Raw genomic sequence first — 18,105 nt, 5'->3', positions numbered from 1 at the left:
AGATTTCCGATTTAAATCAAACATTTTCAGTTTTTCTTCCTACTTGTTAATGATTCCCCCTCCCTTTGGATTTTTAATCTGTCTTGGGTATTTCATTAAAAACTGATTTTTTGTGTGTTTTCATTGGAAAAGATTAAATTCTACTTCCTCTAAATACCAAAAATTGCCCTGCCCCCCCCCCACAAAAAAAAATTTTGGTGGCTTGGTTTTGTAACATGCTCATAAAAGTGTGGATAACTCCAATTAAAACGACTGGTTAGATGATTGTGTCATGTATGTTAAATGTGTTAAAAGAATAATGTCTGTTTTTGGTTTGACTTCTTGTACAACCTTTGATTAGAAATGTCGGTCTTTATCTATTCTTCCTTTAGAATGGCGATGTCTGTTTAATTTCGATGTTTATAAGGAGCTCAACTTCCTGCTCAATTGAACAATAAATGCCCAGTCAATTCTGATGTTTTTTTTTATGTATATTGAATAATATTTGTACTATTGGAGGTGTCGTTGGCAAAGTTCCTTTTATTTTCTCTGTGATTTGCTTCCTCCACCTCTTCCAAGAACAAGCTTTGCTTTTTAGGGGAGGTAGTAAAAAGTTTTTAGAGGTTAAAGGCTGTAAGAGGTAAGTCACAAGGGATCTCTGTTTTCATCCTCTAGGACCTTCACGGAAGTTGATTAATGAACTTCTTAATGGCTTAGGTCATATTTAGCAGGATAGTCTAGAAAAGAAATAATTGTGTATTTATCTTCCCTGTTTCAATTAGGAGATTCGGAAAACCTCCACGTGGAAGAACCAACTTGAAGCTCATAGGAAGCAAGTATCTGAGCTGCAGTTGAAGCTTAATGAAGAAACAAAGCACGTTGATAAGCTTGAATATGAAGGGAGAAGGCTTCAGGAAAAGCTGGCTGCTTTATCTCTTGAAAAAGAAGTAAGTCCCCCCCCCTAAAGTCTAGAAACAGAATAAATACGTATTTATTTCCCTTGTTTTATTTGAAGATTTGGAAGACCTCCATATGGAAGAATAGGCTTGAACCCCCCCCCCCCTTAAATTTTGGTCCGACTCGTAAAAAGGTAAAAAAAAGGCGTACAACCAAAGTTGGATGGTTTTTTTTTCTTGTTGCAGTGCTGGACCCAGGCCGCTTGGTTCTGCAGTGAGTTGTTAGTAGTAGTATTATTAATACTATATTGACTATGTTATAATATTACAATATTAGTATACTATGAAATATGAAATATAATATAATGAAACATGAATATGAAATATAGATTTGGAAGAAAGATTGAAAAGATAGAAAGAAAGATTCGAAGACCTTTTTAATGTTAAACACGAAATGACGACGAGAATTTTAACGCCCCTCCATCCCATTTGTTACATATGTCAGGTTTCATTGATACAAACGAGCTTTGGGAAGTTAAATGTTATTCTGTCTGAAAAAGCTACTACACAAAAATCTGGGAAATAGAAAAGTTTTGAGTGTGTTTTAGAATTAAGGATAAAAATTGAATGAAATGTTTAGGTTAAAAATTGTCTATTTTAACTTTATCTTGTTGCTGCATCTTGTTAACTTTGTCACGTATTTCTTTTTCTTCTATACTCCGTCTCTTATAAATTTTTTTTTTTACGATTGTAAATCAATGATAGTAATAAAAATGGAATTATGGAAGTGTAACATGCATCAGAAATATTTCTAACTATTAGAGCGGCCGGTAACTTAATTTTGTTTAAAGGAAAGCCAATTTTTTTACTGAAAAATGTGGTTGAAATTTGTTGATCTTTGGGAGGCGGTGCTCCGAGATGGGATGGGGTGATACCCGTAGGATGTGACGAGAAAGATTTTTCAACTTTCGTTTGTGAAGATTATTTACTTTTTTTCTGAAAAAATAATAAATTAGTTTTTGTGTTATTAACTATTTTATTTTTTTTATGTTGAATGGAGGTTAGAAGATCGAACCACCCACAGGACTTTTATTTTTTATGTTGCTATTGAGTTTTTTATATAATTAGGTTGTGTTCAATTTTTTTGGTTATTTAGTAAATATCTAAATCTGAAATCTGGACTTTTACATTGTATCGTTTGATAATAATTTTACTAATAAAATACCAGTTTGGTTTTAATAAAACGGTAGCCTTCTGCTGGACCCCATCTTTCACTCGTTAGCACAGAGTACACTTATTAGACTTAATAAATTTATTTTAATTTTCGAATGATTGGTCAAAAGTATCATTTTTGTGTCTTTTTGCTTTTACACAAGTACTAAAACTATGAAGCTGCTTACCAATAAATATCACTGCTTTAGCTTTGAGAAATCAAGTTGTTTGCCGTAGCTTTCTTGTTAAATAAAGACAAATTTGTTTTTTAACGATATTATTGACTTTCCAAGACTTTAAACAAAAAAAAACCTATTAACAGATTAATTGTAATGTGTTTAAAAGTGAATTTATATAATCAATTAAAGAGAAAATAAAATGCACTATTCAAAAGCAGCATTAAGTATTTCATAGAATTGAATTGATTTCATTGCTTAAAAGTGCCTCATTTTATTTCTTTTCTCTTTCTGTTTTCAACTCTGAGGAAGCCTTGTTGTGATACAAACGAAACATTTGCTTGTGTACTTTTTCTTTTTCTTCCTACTGACGTTAGACACGTTGTCTTTAACATTTACATCTTTGATTTTGTCATGTTAGGCTAGCTGAGCTTTAGATCTTTTATTTGTCTACATTTTAAATTAATATTGAAACATTAGAGGTAAAAGTACTGTAGCGTTATTTAAAACAAAGTAGACATTAAAAATTAAGTTTCAGGCCAAAATCTCCAAATCTGAATGTTTTTTGGGCATTTTATTTTTAATCCATGAAAGCTCATCTCCCCTCTACCCTTCCTCCTGTCCCATTTATGCAAGGGTGAACAGGAACATTACTTTACTTTGCAACCCGTTGTAGGCTGGGACCCCCCCTTCCTCAACCATGGCTCAAGTAAAGTATGTCTAACAAATGTCAAACTATGAGTTTATCAAATACTGTCTGTACAATCCTATTCTGCAGTGATTGTATCAAAATATAACTTATTCTAACCCCCCAAACCTACCCCTTTCCTTACTTTTTCAATTGTTTCCTTCTGTTGACGATACTACAGTTTAGCGCTGCCATGAGGATTAGTTCATATTTACTTTTCCTCTCCTTTCCCCCCTTTTTTTGTTGCCCTTTCCTCGCCATCATCACTTGCTACCTGACTATTTTCCTTCGCATGCTGAAAAATAAATTTATGTATATAATTGCGTATATAATAGTTGGGGCTGGTAAGTCACATCTACAAACACACATTACCAAACACCTACACATATACACTATATTTGTATGGATCGAATAAAGAAATATTAAATTTACATGCAACAAATAGCTGAAAAAATAAGCTTATGCACAGGACATTAAGCTATATAATCATTCTTGTAAACTAATAGTCATTCTTCCCCCCCTCTATTTTTTATCTACCCAGGAATCTATTTTTGGACGATGGGTAGTATAGAAAAACGAAAAAAATTACTAATTATTTAGATATTAATAATTAGAAAAATTGAAGGAAATATATCTTAGAAAAGTAATAAGAAATTACAAGAAAGTAGTTAGAAAATGTATCTTAAGAAAATTAAAAAAGAATTATGTCTGTTCATAACTCGGTCGGCTAAAGAATTTGTCAGACAACACTGCCTTTCCATCTAAAATTAAATGAAATTAAAATATTGAAAAATGGTTTACATTTTGAATAAAACAGCGAACTTTGCAAAAAAGTAATAAAAGACTTAAAGGTCCGACTATTTCGGGTACAACAAAAAAAAAACTCGTAAATAAATTAATGCGTACATAAAAAGAAGATGTAAAAACATAACATAAAAAGAAGAAACATAACATAAAAAGAACATAAAAAGAAGAGGAAAAAACAAAAGAAGAGGAAAAAACAAAAAACGCTATACAAAAAATAAGATTAAAAACAAAAGAAACTCTCATTTCCGAAACTACAGCTGTTGTTTTCAAGCAATTCTAAAATGATAATCCACTCAACAAAATACAATGCAGGATGACTGCTATTTACTATTATGTTAGCTGCTATGTATACCTCTAAGTATTGTCTTATTTTGCTGGAGTCTCATATCAGAAAACATCTCAGACATGCATAGTAGTATATAGCAGTCGCTGGGCCTTGTATTTTGATGTGTGAATTATCATTTCGTATATGTTTAGTAACAGCAACTTTAGTCTATGGAATGTGAGTTTATTTTGATTTCTTTTCTGTGATTTCTATATAATTTTTCGCATCTTTTTATATGTGTGTTAATTTGTTAACGTTAGTTTTTTTTTCTTCCTTTTTCTGTGTTGATAAAGGCTTCCGGCTTTGCAGCTGAAATATTATGTCTTTTATTTTTATTTGTACAAAAAGTCTTGTTTCTTATTTGCAAAGTTGACTGTCTTAATGGAAGTTTTACCTGTTTCCCAATATTTTTATTTCACTTTAATTGTAGCCTTCAGCTGTAAAGATAATCGTGTGACTATATAGAATGGATTCTTGAAACGAGTATTTCTCAATATTCATTTGGTAGGTTTCCTTTTTGGGAAAAGGAAACCTAGCTCGTCTGAAAAGATCTTTAGTATATGACCCCTTAAATGTTGTTTTTGGGGATTAACCATAATACTAAACGTGTGTTCGTAATAATGAACGTACGAAGTTAAGAGTTAACCAAGTTTTTTGGCTAAAAAAAGGAATAAAAATGTGAAAAGCTGAAATAAATTTTAATTCAGTTCGATAATCTATAATCCAGCCAAACGACTATAAAAAATAATACGAAAGAAACAACAAACAAACTAAATAGCTTAAAAAAATAACTTAGAACAAGGAAAATGCAGAGAAGATAGCCTAGCCGGAATCACGATGCTTATACAGTTTTTCTCTGTTAGCAATCTAGCGCGTACCCAGGATTTTTTTCGTGTTTTTTAACGGGGGGGGGGGGGGAGGGCAAAAAACTTTAAAATTGTATCAACAATTGTTTATATGCATTTTGCATTTTGTTACGTTTTTACGAGTTGAACAACATTTTTCTTTTTTTTTGGGGGGGGGGGAGGGGGTTTAAACCCGGTAAACTTTTCCAACTGGATCTGCCTCTAGTTTCATATCAAATACGTAAACAATCGTTCTTTCTATAAAGATGGGAGTGGTGGTTGCTCAATCCCTTAGTGGTGATTTGTAATTATTTTCAAACTTTAATTCTAGAGGCTATTGAATGAGCGAGACAAACTTCGCGAGGTCAATGAAGAATTGGAATTGAAGCTGGCATCGGTAAAAACACCTACCTCTCAGCTAGATGTCTCTTCGACCTCAATGCCCTCACCATCTGAAGTGCTGCAAATTCTACCCCCTGACGTCAAGTAAGCTTATCAGCTTCATGTTTAAGATCCGGGTCTATTTCTAAACTTCAGTTTAATAATAAACAATTCAGCTAAATTAAATAAATTAATTAAATATACTTCAATCTCAATTCAACAAACACATAATGGTCATTTGTGCTAATTTGATGAATTAAAACACAGAGATGGACTATTGATCTGAAGAAATAATCAGTTTCTCATTGCGCAAATTCCCATTGGACTCAGCAATTCCCTAAATGATTAGACTTTATTTCCAAGGATACTGTAAAAGGAGACAGTAGATATACACGACATGTTTATTATTATTTGCGAAACTAGACAATAAGCCTGTCGGCAGAAAAAGCAAGCAAAACGTAATATAAACTCTTTAGGGCTGGAGAAAAATATTTCGCCCTCCTTCCCCCAAACACAAAATTCTAAGTCTTCCGTATAAGTGAAGCCCTGTGTAGTCCCTTGAGTACAGGTAAAGCCTTGAGTATAAGAAGGCCTACCTACCTACCCACATACATATGAGATATAGGAATTTCTTCCTAGAAATGTAGGGTGCACTCCTGTTTTTGCTCCTCTGAAAATGGTATCTACGTCCTTTAGTCTTTCACGCGACGAAAGGGTGATAACCTCAAATGTTTTTATATCTTAAACTAAAATTATTTTGTATATGAACCTTTATATCCATGGGTCGTATGATTTATTATATGACAAGCACAGAAAGGGAAAAAAGAAAGTAGCGTCCGCTCTTTAATTCTGTTAGACTGATTTGGCTTGATATAACATTTTACAGATATTAACTGATTGAGTTATAATTGATTTAATCGGAAAATCAAATGATGGTTTTAATGTTAACTAAATGTCAACTATCCTGTTTCTCCTGTTCCTTCATCCTGTTTACTGACTAACTTCTCTGTAACATTGAAAACAGATAAATATTCAAGTCACGGGGAGTTTCAAGTTAGTAATCCCATTTAACAGCCAGCAACTACGCCCGACTTGCTTGACTGATCCGCTTATCTAATTCTCTAAGTTTACTGCTTTTGCTAAAAAAAACTTTGAAAAGTAAAGACTGCTAAAATTTGTATTGGATGTTCTTCTTTTTTTGGAGGGTGGTCAATATGTTGTTTGTGCATTTTCGGGGTCAAGATGTTGCTTATGTGCACGACAGGTCGATTTTTTAAGGAAGAAGAGGGGTTTTGGGGCCTAAATAGTGTATTTTTAGGTCAATATTATTCCTGGGAATATTCCCCTCAATGCGAAATTGCTATTCAAAGTTGTACGTATGCACCTGTGGCTCTTTTAGATTCATTTTTATTTGTAAGATAAAAAAATCGTATTTTTACGCAATTTTTCTCCCCGGAGAATTCTTCATAGTGTAAAACTGCCATTTTAAATTGTACACCACTGTGACACTCTTAAATTTTGTTTTGTTTTTGAAGAGCACATATTATGGAATAACTGTGAGTAAGAAAATAGGGATCCTCAACATTAGCTTCCCCCTTTACTCTTCACAACGGATTTCTGGGTGTGATCCTGACTCCCATGTTTTTGATCACTATCATTATGTGGTTATTGTGACCAAAAAAAAAAAATAATGTGGCTGTTCGGACTAGGAATGTATAAATACCACGAGTAGTCACAAGCGCAGGAAATAAAATTTCTTTGAAAGGAAGGAAGTGGGGTTAACTTATCAAAAAAAAAAAAAAAAAAAAAAAAAAAAAAAAAAAAAAACAAACAGAAATGGCGATCCAATTAAAGACTATAGAAAATTTTGGAATAATAGTAAAAATCGTGAGACTTCAAGGAAAGAACAGTTTGCCAGTCAGTGCTTCTCAAGAAGGTAACTGACAGCAAGAAATTTAATTGAGAGACTGATAAACTAAAATAAATGTGCCCTTAATATGAGAAATAAAATTAGTTTCCATTTCAACTGTCTATTGGCGTTTACTTCTTCTCTCTTCTTCTTCTTCTTGTTTGAATTGTTATTGAGGCGCTTTGGCGAAATCTCGTCATTGCAACCAAGGTCAGGGACCTGTGAGCGAGTTGCTCCGTTAGGGTTTAAGTTTTGTCACTGTTTTCTATATGAAGGTCTTACAAACTTGTTAAATTTGTATTTTTGGGTGCTCCTCCCCCTTGTCATTGCGTGTTGAAAAGGTAACGCATATTTTTTATTTCTAGGGAGAAAATAGTCCGACTGGAACATGAAAATCTTCGTTTTTTTCATGTTTTTTTTCGTTTCTTTTTTTATCTTTTAGTACGCTGCCAGTAGATCAATTATCAAATCTGTCAAATATCAGAATTTAATTTGAAAAATAAACTTAGTTTTCATATTGAAAAAAATTATTCTGTATGCTCGTAACTTTCAGCTAAATAATTTGCGTGACCCCCCTGCCTTTGCATCAAAAACTATAGTGAAATTAAAGGGTTTCGAACAGTTCGTTTCTAGTAGTCCATTGGTCTATACGCAAGTCTTAAGTTTTTTTCTATGTAAATTTCTTATGAACATCTTATCAAAATTCTATTCTTGGAGCCCCCCCCCCCTCTCCCTCCAGTCATTGTGTGTTACAAAAATAGAAAGGCAACGTATATTTTTTCTTTCTAGGGAGAAAATTGTCCGACTGGAGCATGAAAATAAGCGCTTGCGTGAAAATCAGTTTGAAAGTTCGAAGATTGAAGAAATGCAGCTGACCATCGAAAGCCTTCGTGATCGGGAACAGGAGCTAAGCAGTGAAAATAGGTCCGTTAAAGTTGTCGATCCTCAATTCACCCAGCTTTCATCTTCATCTTCTCGCAAAGAGCATGAAATGTTTAGGTCTATGCCTTTTCTTCCTGATGAACTGAATGATTTTAGGTTAAAGCGCTCTCAAACTTGTGGACTTGTCTGGGATACTACTACTGACTTTGGGTATAGTCTACCCATGAAGTGTGGTAGGCGCTATTCTAAACCGAGTACAGACAGCGGGTGTCATTCCCCATATGGCACATCTAACGCTACTTCTGAATTTGATTCGCCCTCTCGCGATCAGGTTTATGAAACTGTTTCTGATAAGTCGTGGCACATTGATATAGCAAGTATTGATTGCCCGTGTCTTGAATCTGATGATGAGGAACTTATATTGTTAGATACTCTTTCCTCCCCTCCCAGGGCAAGAACTGAGTCGATATCCTCTTATGGTGAAAATGATCGATCTTTATCAATAATAGAGTTGTCAAACACACTTAAAAGCATGGATCCACCTATTCAGTGTGAATCAAAACGAAAAGAATTAGTGCATGTTAACTCATTTAATTCTTTCTTAAACAGAAATATCCCTGATATTAACAAAGTCCGAAGCTTGCCAAATCTAAAACTCCCCCACCCTCCCAACCTGAAACTACTTCCCGCTTATCAATGTTTGCAAGAAATACCATTTGCTGATGATAGCGAAGCCCACAATCCTATAGAAGTGGTTGTAATTACTAACAAAATGCAAAGAGATTTTTCAGATGACTCAATAGTTGATCAGCTCACATCAAATGATCACATATTTCAAAGATACGATTTTTCTGGTTCTGGTATAGAATTGAAACCCATACCTGAAAACAATCACTATGAAGAAATTCCTAAAAAAGCTTTTCAAATGGAAATTCACCAACTCTTGGATAATGATCACAAACTCGTTGATAATGATCGTGATACTGATTATAATATCCGTTTGATACAATCAGAAATAGATGAAAATAGCATTTATACAAGTTTGCCTTCGCGGCCACTTACCAGTCTTGGTAACCCCAAAAAATTGAAAAAGAAGAATAAAGTTAAACGTGCCTTATCTGCTACAACAAGTTTTTTCTTTTCTATTTGTGGTCCTTAAAAATTCGGTTTTATCTTCTTCTTCTTCTTTAAATACCAAGGACATCAAATTAAAATCTTATCACCAAATCCATCTTAGGTCTATCAACACTTTTTTTCTAAAATTTTCTTCTTATTTTTTAATATATGGTTGTGTAAGTTAGTTTAAAAGTTAGCTTTTATCTTCACTGTCCTTGCTACGTTATTTTTTTCATATTAAGCTCATGTAATCATTATTTGATTACAAGTCTGAGACGAGTCAGAGCAAAATTTGCTCAGACTCTCTTCTGTGATTCCTCACATATTTCCTGGGCTTTTAATTTTTGGTCTATAATTTTTTTTTTAATTAAAGAAAACGAAAAAAATCTCGTTTCTAAACTCTCCCACTATTTTGTGATTAAAGAGGATATATTTTAACTTTTCTAATTAAGTTACTTAACTTTTTCTAATGTTTCAACTTCTCATTGGTCTCCTTGAAGATTCCCCTCCCCCTTCCTATATTTTGAAAAAAAAATGTTTTTTGACGGTTTCACTGGAAATAAAATCCCCCCCCCCCAAACACACACAAGATTTTGAAAAATGTATTTTTGTCCTATCTTCCCCTCGTTCTAATTTCCGTTATTTGACGCCAGTGTGATAAAAAGTAGTAATTTTAATGCTAAAATTTTCAAATAATGCCCAGAGGATATTTCCTATTGCATGTCTCTGTCTTCCCTATTGCTTGACTATTCGAGGCTTGGAAGCTCTTTGAGTCACTTTATGCCTCAGCAATATAGATTACGTAGTCCTTACGCAATCAGCATGTCTGCTTCTTTGTACGAAGAGAGTGTGGTGTCGGGGGGGGGGGGGGAGGTATTAGTAGTTGCCTAGTTTATTTTTCCAATAACAAAATTATCATTGTTATAATTAGAAGCAAGATTACAGTTTAATGTATTTTATTTGTTGGGGAATTTTCATTGATTTACTGATTTTAATATTTATGCTTGTTATTGAATGACACAACAATGGCAATTTATTGTTTAATAAGTTGATAATTGTTACTGAGTATTTATAACAATAACTATTTATTGTTTGTAATGTTGATAAATAGTTTTTGATACTTTTTTCCTAATGCCCCCCCCCACCTGAATATTGAACAAGCCAAATTTGGGCCTTGTGCTAATGCTGAATTTTTTTTAGATGCTTTAACAAATCTCAATATTTTTTATCCTTTGATTTTGCTCAAACCAACCCAACAATTTTAATTCATGTTCCTGAGTCTAAGGGAAGTTCATCTATTTTATTAGATATTAAATTCAAGTCTACTAAAGATCTTATGGGTAAAGTTACATTCTCTAAATGTTTCATTTTTATCATTTCCTGTATTTTATCAAATATTGTAGCCTTGGCTGATTTATACTCTAATCGTGTGTCTATTTTATGATTTTTAGCAACTGTTGTTTGATACTGAACTTCAGTTTACATTTTCGCCAATTTTATAAAATTGGTGTATCAATTAACCATATCGTGTCAATTAGTGTTTAGCCCTTTTCAGATCAGATCAGCAGTGCAAACATTTAAGCTGAAATTATAAATTTAAATTGAATTTAAATTTAACTTGATTCGGTATGAAAAAGGTCATAAGTAATTTGAATGGTTTTATATTATGAATTTCTTCTTTCGTGGGCATTTCCCGTAACTGAAGCTTGTAATACTTAACTGTTTTCATGATCTATTATTAACTATTTTGAATGTTATATTTTGGCAAAATTTTAAATTGTGTTCTAATATATCTGATCTATAAAGGACAGTGATTGACTTGAATGGCAATATCTTTTGATCTTATAAATTGAATCTAAGATCTCTTCTGCTTTTATTCCACTTTTATCTAAATGTATGTCAATTGACATAAATAAATGTCAAATGAATGTCGAATCACTTATTTTATTCGACTTATTTCCAATATAATGCTGGATGTAATCTCAAAAAGTAGTTTTTACCAATATGGTAATATATTTTTACTTGTGTTGGATTCAGGCTCATGCATAGGGCGGGGGGATAAAGATGTACAAAAATTATAAAGATAGACGAATTCTATAGAACGCACAAGAAACTGTTGGAATAACTGAGATTTGTGGGTAGAGGGTGGGAAGCTGAAGACTTGGGCCCGGTGGGAGGCTGAAGACTTGGGCCCGAGGACCCCCAAACTATGTATGTGCCTGGTGAATTATGTGAACTAAGAAAACAGGGAGTGGGCTTGTGTTACGAGGTTGCACACCCTGTGTATTTTCCTGGTGGGAATTGTGTGAATTCTGTAGGGCTACTAAGAGCGAATAACGTTTAAAATTTTTTGTCAAGGTCCAGTATTGAACACGCCACACTCGTACGCTTTTATCTTTTGGGAGAAATGTTTGATAAAGTGGCGTATCTTTTTAAATGTTGTTTTATAATCGTTTGCTTATGAAAAGACAATTCTAGCTAGAGTTGTGCAGGGGGCTTGACAACACAAAATTTGTGTTTTTTTAGTGACAACACTAAAATTTTCTTTGTTTGCAAGTTTTTACTCTTTTAGACCAAAATTTAATTTAAACGTGTTTTTACAAGTCCTGTGTGAATTAGGTTTTAGTGATTGTTTTTAGTTATGTTTAAGATCTTAGGGGATTGCTCAGTTTGAGTAGTTGTGTGATTTGGTTTGTTTAGATTCCTGTAGACTGACTTAAATTCTGTATGATCTCTTAGAATTTGGAATACTAATAATCAGGTTAGAAATTTTTAGCTTCCTAATTTATGTGATTTATTTATTAATGCTTGCCTTATTAGTAGCTAACCTTACTAATATCCTAGGCCGTGTCCAGTGGAGAGCGGCTACTGGGTTTACCCCCCCCCCCCACCCCCATCGAAATTTTTGTTCGACTTTGTACGCATGCTTGTAAGCATGCGTATAAAGAAAATTTACGCGTTTTTATAAAGTCCCCCCCACCAAAAAATGCTGGATACGGTCTTACTGTATTTAAATGTACCATGAAAATAGTTTTCGAGTATTTGGTAAAAAAATTCCAGCTGCTGGCAATTAAATGAGTTTTAGTTAATCATCACAATATTGTCAATTAATTGATAATTAAGTAGTTTAAGGTAATTGAATGAGTTAAACCCATCCTGCACACGTGGTGGAGATTCCTGCTATGATTTGTCCGAAGAACCTTGGCCTCCCTGTAAGGACCTCTCTTATTCTCCCCTCGACATGCCTTATTCTTCCCTGTAAGGAAAACAGTAGGCTTAAAAGTACTAAAATGAACTTAGGTGGGAATATTTTTCTTTCTCTGGTCCTTTCGACGGGTCTCAAAACTCGATAAATTGAAACTTTCTGAATGTAATCAAGTAGGAATTATTTTCTATAGCGTTGATTTTAGGAAAAGGGATAAAGTAGATTGTTACCAAAAAGTCCAATAAGGGGGAGGGGTAAAAAGTCGGGTCCTAATCTCAAATTTATCGGCTAAACTTTTCTTAAATTTTAACTTCTGGTACTTTTTTATTCTTTTTATAGCTATCAAATGAACATGAAATTTGTAACTTATTGTGTTTTTAACCCTAAACTACTCTGATTGTATTCATATTCAACTGATTTTCACAAACGGATTTATTGTGATAACGGTTATTACAACCTTGGTGCTACGGCCTTGGTTCTTACAACCTCGTTGCTACTCAAATTTTATATTTATTATGTGCTTGGAATTATCTTTGTTTTGTCATCAGATCTTTTTTATTCTTTTATTGAATTTTATCTGATTTGAAACGTTTGTTAAAAGGTCTAAGGCCAAGTGTTCGCATTCTTATGGCTTGGTAAAAATCTTTTGGAAGCTGTATTTTTCTTTTTTTTCATTGGTCTAAAAAACAGAGCAAAAGCACTTTTTAAAAACTTATGAATCATCAAGGTAAAAATAATGACTTGTTTACACATATATATGTATATTATATAATATAATTATATATAAGTATAATCTGTTATGATCTATAATATTATAAATATAATAGATGATATAATAATATATAATTAAGTCAATTGATCTTTCCAAGAATAAGTGCTATCGACAAAATTTTGCAAAAAGAGACAAGAAGTCTGTATTTCTAAACTAGGTGTGCATTTTGTATTTTTTTTTCTTTTTTTTTCTTACTTTATAACTGTTGTTGCTTATAAAAACACTATTAATTAAATCTTTTTTTCTATTTCATGTGGTTTCCCAAATGTTTTTTCACTCTTTTTTTTTACCCTTTTTGCTCACTCCTATAGTAAAGGCAGTCGTTAAATTTCATATGTTACCTGAATAGATGCCAGAAAAAGATGAAGACAAAATTGCAAATAGGCAAACAGCCAGACGAATTTGACATTAATAGTTCTACTTTTATAATTTGATTTCGATTTTTTGAAAACCAAAAGTTCAATTTTTTTTATTTGTTTCCAATTTTTTTTTACTCCAAAAGTTCAGTTTTTGTAATTATTGCTTCCAAAAGTGAAAAGGGGATGTAATAGCATTTTCGAACCTCCAAATATCTCAATGAATAAATCAATCATCAGAAAACTAGTTGACTCAAACGATAGAGCATGCTGGGTCTTAGGATGCAGGCTAACCTCATTTGACAAAAAAGGTAACAACGAGCCTTTTGATTTCCTGTAGCCCATTTTTCACAGTTGGTTTGATTGAATAATTATTTAATTTTTAAATTAGGTCTAACTGCTGTTCTCTTATCCTCCATATTTTTTTTTTCAAAATTATGATCGTTCTTCTTTAAACACAGTGATGATTTACGATAACTGAGTCAGACCTATTCGCTTTTTTCACCAAAGGGTGTTTATAATTTTATTTGACTTTATGATCAAGTGATGAATGATCAATGATCAAGTGATTATGATCGATCAATTATGAGAGAAATTAGATTGGAAAGTAATAGTATAAATTTCTATGTTTGTGAACATAGAAATTTACCATCGCTGTTTGCCCAATTTAATAATAATTCATTCATTCAAGTAATTAAATTAAAAAAATAATTAATTTAGTATTGATGTCTATATCTGTGAACATACCGTCGCCGTCACACCCGACTTGATAGTAATTGACAAGTGAATTCGTTAAACTTGTTAAAGTAAAAAATTAATTAATTCAGTATTCATTTCTATATTTGTGTACATATCTCCACTGTACGTCCGACTTAATAGTAATTAATGGTTAGTTCATTTAATTATTTAAATTTAAGCAATAGTTAATTTAGTGTTAGTTTTCATATCTGTGGACATCTCGTCACTTTCACACCCGACTTAATAGCAATTAATGAGTTAATTCGATTAAACTAATTAAATTAAAATAATTAATTTAGTAACAACTTCTATATTTTTGAACATATCGTCGCTGTCAGGTCGAAATTGAAATTTTCGAATTTTGGGGATAATTACGAAAAACCATTTTCTAGGCTGCCCTCAAAGGGAGGGCTAGCAGGGCAATTTATATTCAATCACACTTTGGTCCTCCTCATATAAAAACAACTGGTTTAGAAAACGCTTTTTGATAATTATTATTCTGAACGTATCGTCGCTGTCACGTCCGACTTAATAGCCATTAACGAGTTAATTCATTAAAATAATTAATATAATATTAATTTCTATATTTGTGAACATATCCTCGATGTAGCGCCCGAGCTATTAGTGACTAATGAATTAATTAATTAAACTAATAAAATTTGAAAAAAATGACTTTCATGCCCAAAGATCGAATTGGAAATTTTCGAATTTTGGAATAATTGCGAAAAACCATTTGCTAGGCTGCCCTCAAAGGGAGGGCTAGCAGGGCAATATATATTCAATCACACTTTGGTCCTCCTCATATAAAAACTACTAGTTTAGAAAACGCTTTTTGAAAATCAGCTCAGAATAGTCAAAATATCATAATATCAGTTATAACTCTTAGTTGTGACTGTGACGATGTATTCTTCTGTTTGCTTATAATTTTAGCCTTTATTTTTTTATTATTATTTTTTTTCGTCTATTATTTCTTTCATTTTTTCGGATTTTTGTTGTTTAGAAAAATAACCCTTGTGTTGGAAGTTTAAAGAATTTTTTATATGACTACCTTTTTTCTTTTTGTACGAATAATTGATAACTGGTTCAAAGATGGTATTTTTGCTCATTTTGTCCTTGCAAAATTGGTTTTAGTACTTGAAACCTATTTCTCAAAATTTTATATTGGATTTAAGCTGTCTCATCATTCAGCTTAACATTGCAGTTCTAATGAGAGTAATTCATTTCATTTAAAATCGCTCATTTAATTGTTTGTAAATTTTTCAAATGGAAATATTTTTTGAAAAAATTAAGAATTCTAGTGGCTGGAAATTCATATGAATTACGCTAGATGACAGGGATTCGTTTTACCAGTACCGAAATTAATTTAATCTTTTCTTGTTTGTAATCTCCTCACTTTTTTATTTCAACTGAATTGTTGTTTAACATTTGGATGCAATAGATTTGGTTTTGGGTATTAAAACAATTAAGAAGTTTCTTCTCTGATGACAAAAATAGATTTTAAGTTCAACACATAATGGCTGTTTCATACTGCACCGCAGAACCTTTCACACTTACGTAACTCAAGACTATATGTAACGTTATATAATCTTTAGGAGCATGATTTTCCCATAACGTAGGCAGTGCCAAGTTGACCCGAGCTCTACCTAAAATTTTACATTATGTAAGTTTATGTTACGCTATGAAAAGTCAATACAGCAGCAACAAAATGAAACTTAATTTGCAATTAATCGATTTTTAAAATGAATTAATACATTTTTCGTAGATAGCCTTTCGCGTTTGATCAGAACTTGAATCTTCATTCCATGTTTTAATTTTTGTTAACTTTTATGTTAAGTTTATGTTAGGAGATTCCTTTACATGCAGCCTTTCAAACATAGACAAGTCCTTTCATACTAGGCTAATAATAAATTCATAAATTCATCATAATTAACAAAAATTAACAAACTATTCAAACATTAATAAAGTGGAATGGGGATTTTAACTCTGATCAACTCTGATGGTTTTTTAGGAAAAATTTGTTAATTTATTTTGAAAATTTATTAATTGCTTTTGATATATTTGACTTTCACATAACTCAACTTAAACATGCGTACCGTAAGTCTACCTGGTGCTGTCTAAATTACGAGCAAAATTTGCTTCGTAAGATTGCGTAAATTTGCCAAAAATTGCATAAACTGCAAAATTAGCTCTGTACGATTGCGACTAAAGCTATGTTAATGCGAGAAGTTCTACGGCGCAGTGTGAAAAAGCTTTTCCAAGCTTTTTTTGTTTCGTTTATTTAAAACGTTGTGCTAATGCTTTTTGACTATTTATCTGCTAGTTTTGTTTTTAAAAACTGACCTTTTGTTTTGATAAGTTGTTTTGATTAATTTTTGAATGCTTCATTCTGCATCTTTGACTAATTTGGGTAGTATATTGATCTGCAATGGGAGTAATTAACCTGGTAGTCTTTTTTGGCTTTTCCTGCTGGCAGCTGTTTGGTTGAAGGCATTCTTAGAAAGTGTGTGATATTATGGGTGCCCTAATCTATAGATATTAGTAGTCTTTAATGACCTTTTTAAAATTTGTATTCTCAATTGTCTTGTGTTTGTGTTTTTCTCAAAATTTTATAATTCAACGTTTTAGAAAATATATTTTAGATTTTGAACTTGCGTTTTAGCCTTCCATCAATCAGTGCCAGTCTCTTCTTATTTTCTCTCATTCTTTATTCAAGATAACTGTCAACAGAACTGATTTTTGTTTGGTTTTTAAGGAGAATCATCTTCTTGCCATATTGGCACACAGCCAAACTTAATCGTTTTTTTTTTTTTTTTTTTTTTTTTTTTTTTTTTTTTTTTTTTTTGGTGTTTCAACGACTTTAGATATCACAAAATAAACTTCTGGGTATGTTCCTGGTGGGTTTCGAGTGTTCATAAAAAATGCGTTTCAGGCCCACAATTAGTGAATTCCATGTGTTTGAATATATTTTATTTTTTTACGGGAGAGAATGGTGAGTCTTATTAGAGGGATACCCTCCTCCTCTTGGTATATTGGTCTACTGTGTGTCATTAGACTTTAAAAAGGGTTGGAAAAGGGGTGGCATTGTTTTTCTTGTGGCCCATGTCAAAACCTCTTCAAAGTTGTATTCTGGCCTTACTCCTCGAAAGGGTCCTTGAATGCATTAAAAGGGACGTCGAATACGTTAAACAGAGGGTAGTATGGGAAGACACGTATTTACAAAAAACCTTCTTTCAGAGAGTATTGAATGAATATTTTTTTTTTACATTGATTTTACATTCATTGAAAAAACTCACCCCAAGAGAAGCGTTTTACTTTTCATTAGTACATCTCCTTCATTCGAGCCTAGTCATTTTGTATCAGTTGATACCCTTAAGGTGATCCCATAAGGTAGGTCGACTGGGTCATGTGGTCCAGGGACATTATTTCTCATAGGGCAATTCAAAAGATTATATATATGACATTTCATTTGCCTCTGATAGATGACATTCTAAATTCAAATTCCCTATAATTATAGTTCAGTTTTTACCAAAGTGGAGGGGGGGGGTAAACAGACAAGATAGGGGAATTCGATGGGTTTAGTAATAATTAAAAAGTACTAGAGCCACAGACAGTACAACACTATTTAGCAGACTAGTGTTGCAAAATAAATTTTCACAATCACAGTTTTCACGACGATGCACAAATTTCCAAACTTCAATTTCACATTTTTTTTCATTTTTCATAGGGCATCACGATCGAAGAACAATCGATTTTCATTGATTAAGGTATGGATCTTAACTTGAGGTCTCTCAAATTTGACCTAGCCTCAATTTTTGAAT

The 18,105-nt window shown here is 32.5% G+C and overlaps 1 protein-coding gene across 2 annotated transcripts in view; it reads left to right on the top strand.

Moving 5' to 3' along the window:
* Positions 1 to 18,105, top strand: part of LOC148942649 (protein Hook homolog 3-like) — a 94,329-nt gene that overhangs the window by 59,162 nt on the left and 17,062 nt on the right. For both annotated transcript variants that reach the window (XM_089102567.1, XM_089102568.1), the window contains exons 8-10: positions 762 to 926; positions 5,260 to 5,414; positions 8,008 to 8,142. In XM_089102567.1, the coding sequence (XP_088958693.1) occupies positions 762 to 926; positions 5,260 to 5,414; positions 8,008 to 8,142 (455 nt within the window). The remainder of the gene's footprint in view (positions 1 to 761; positions 927 to 5,259; positions 5,415 to 8,007; positions 8,143 to 18,105) is intronic.

Source organism: Artemia sp. Qi Xiang Cuo, chromosome 16 (assembly GCF_049724085.1).
Source record: "Artemia sp. Qi Xiang Cuo chromosome 16, ASM4972408v1, whole genome shotgun sequence".
Classification (NCBI taxonomy): domain Eukaryota; kingdom Metazoa; phylum Arthropoda; class Branchiopoda; order Anostraca; family Artemiidae; genus Artemia; species Artemia sp. Qi Xiang Cuo.
This window is presented reverse-complemented; position numbering and strand designations above follow the sequence as displayed.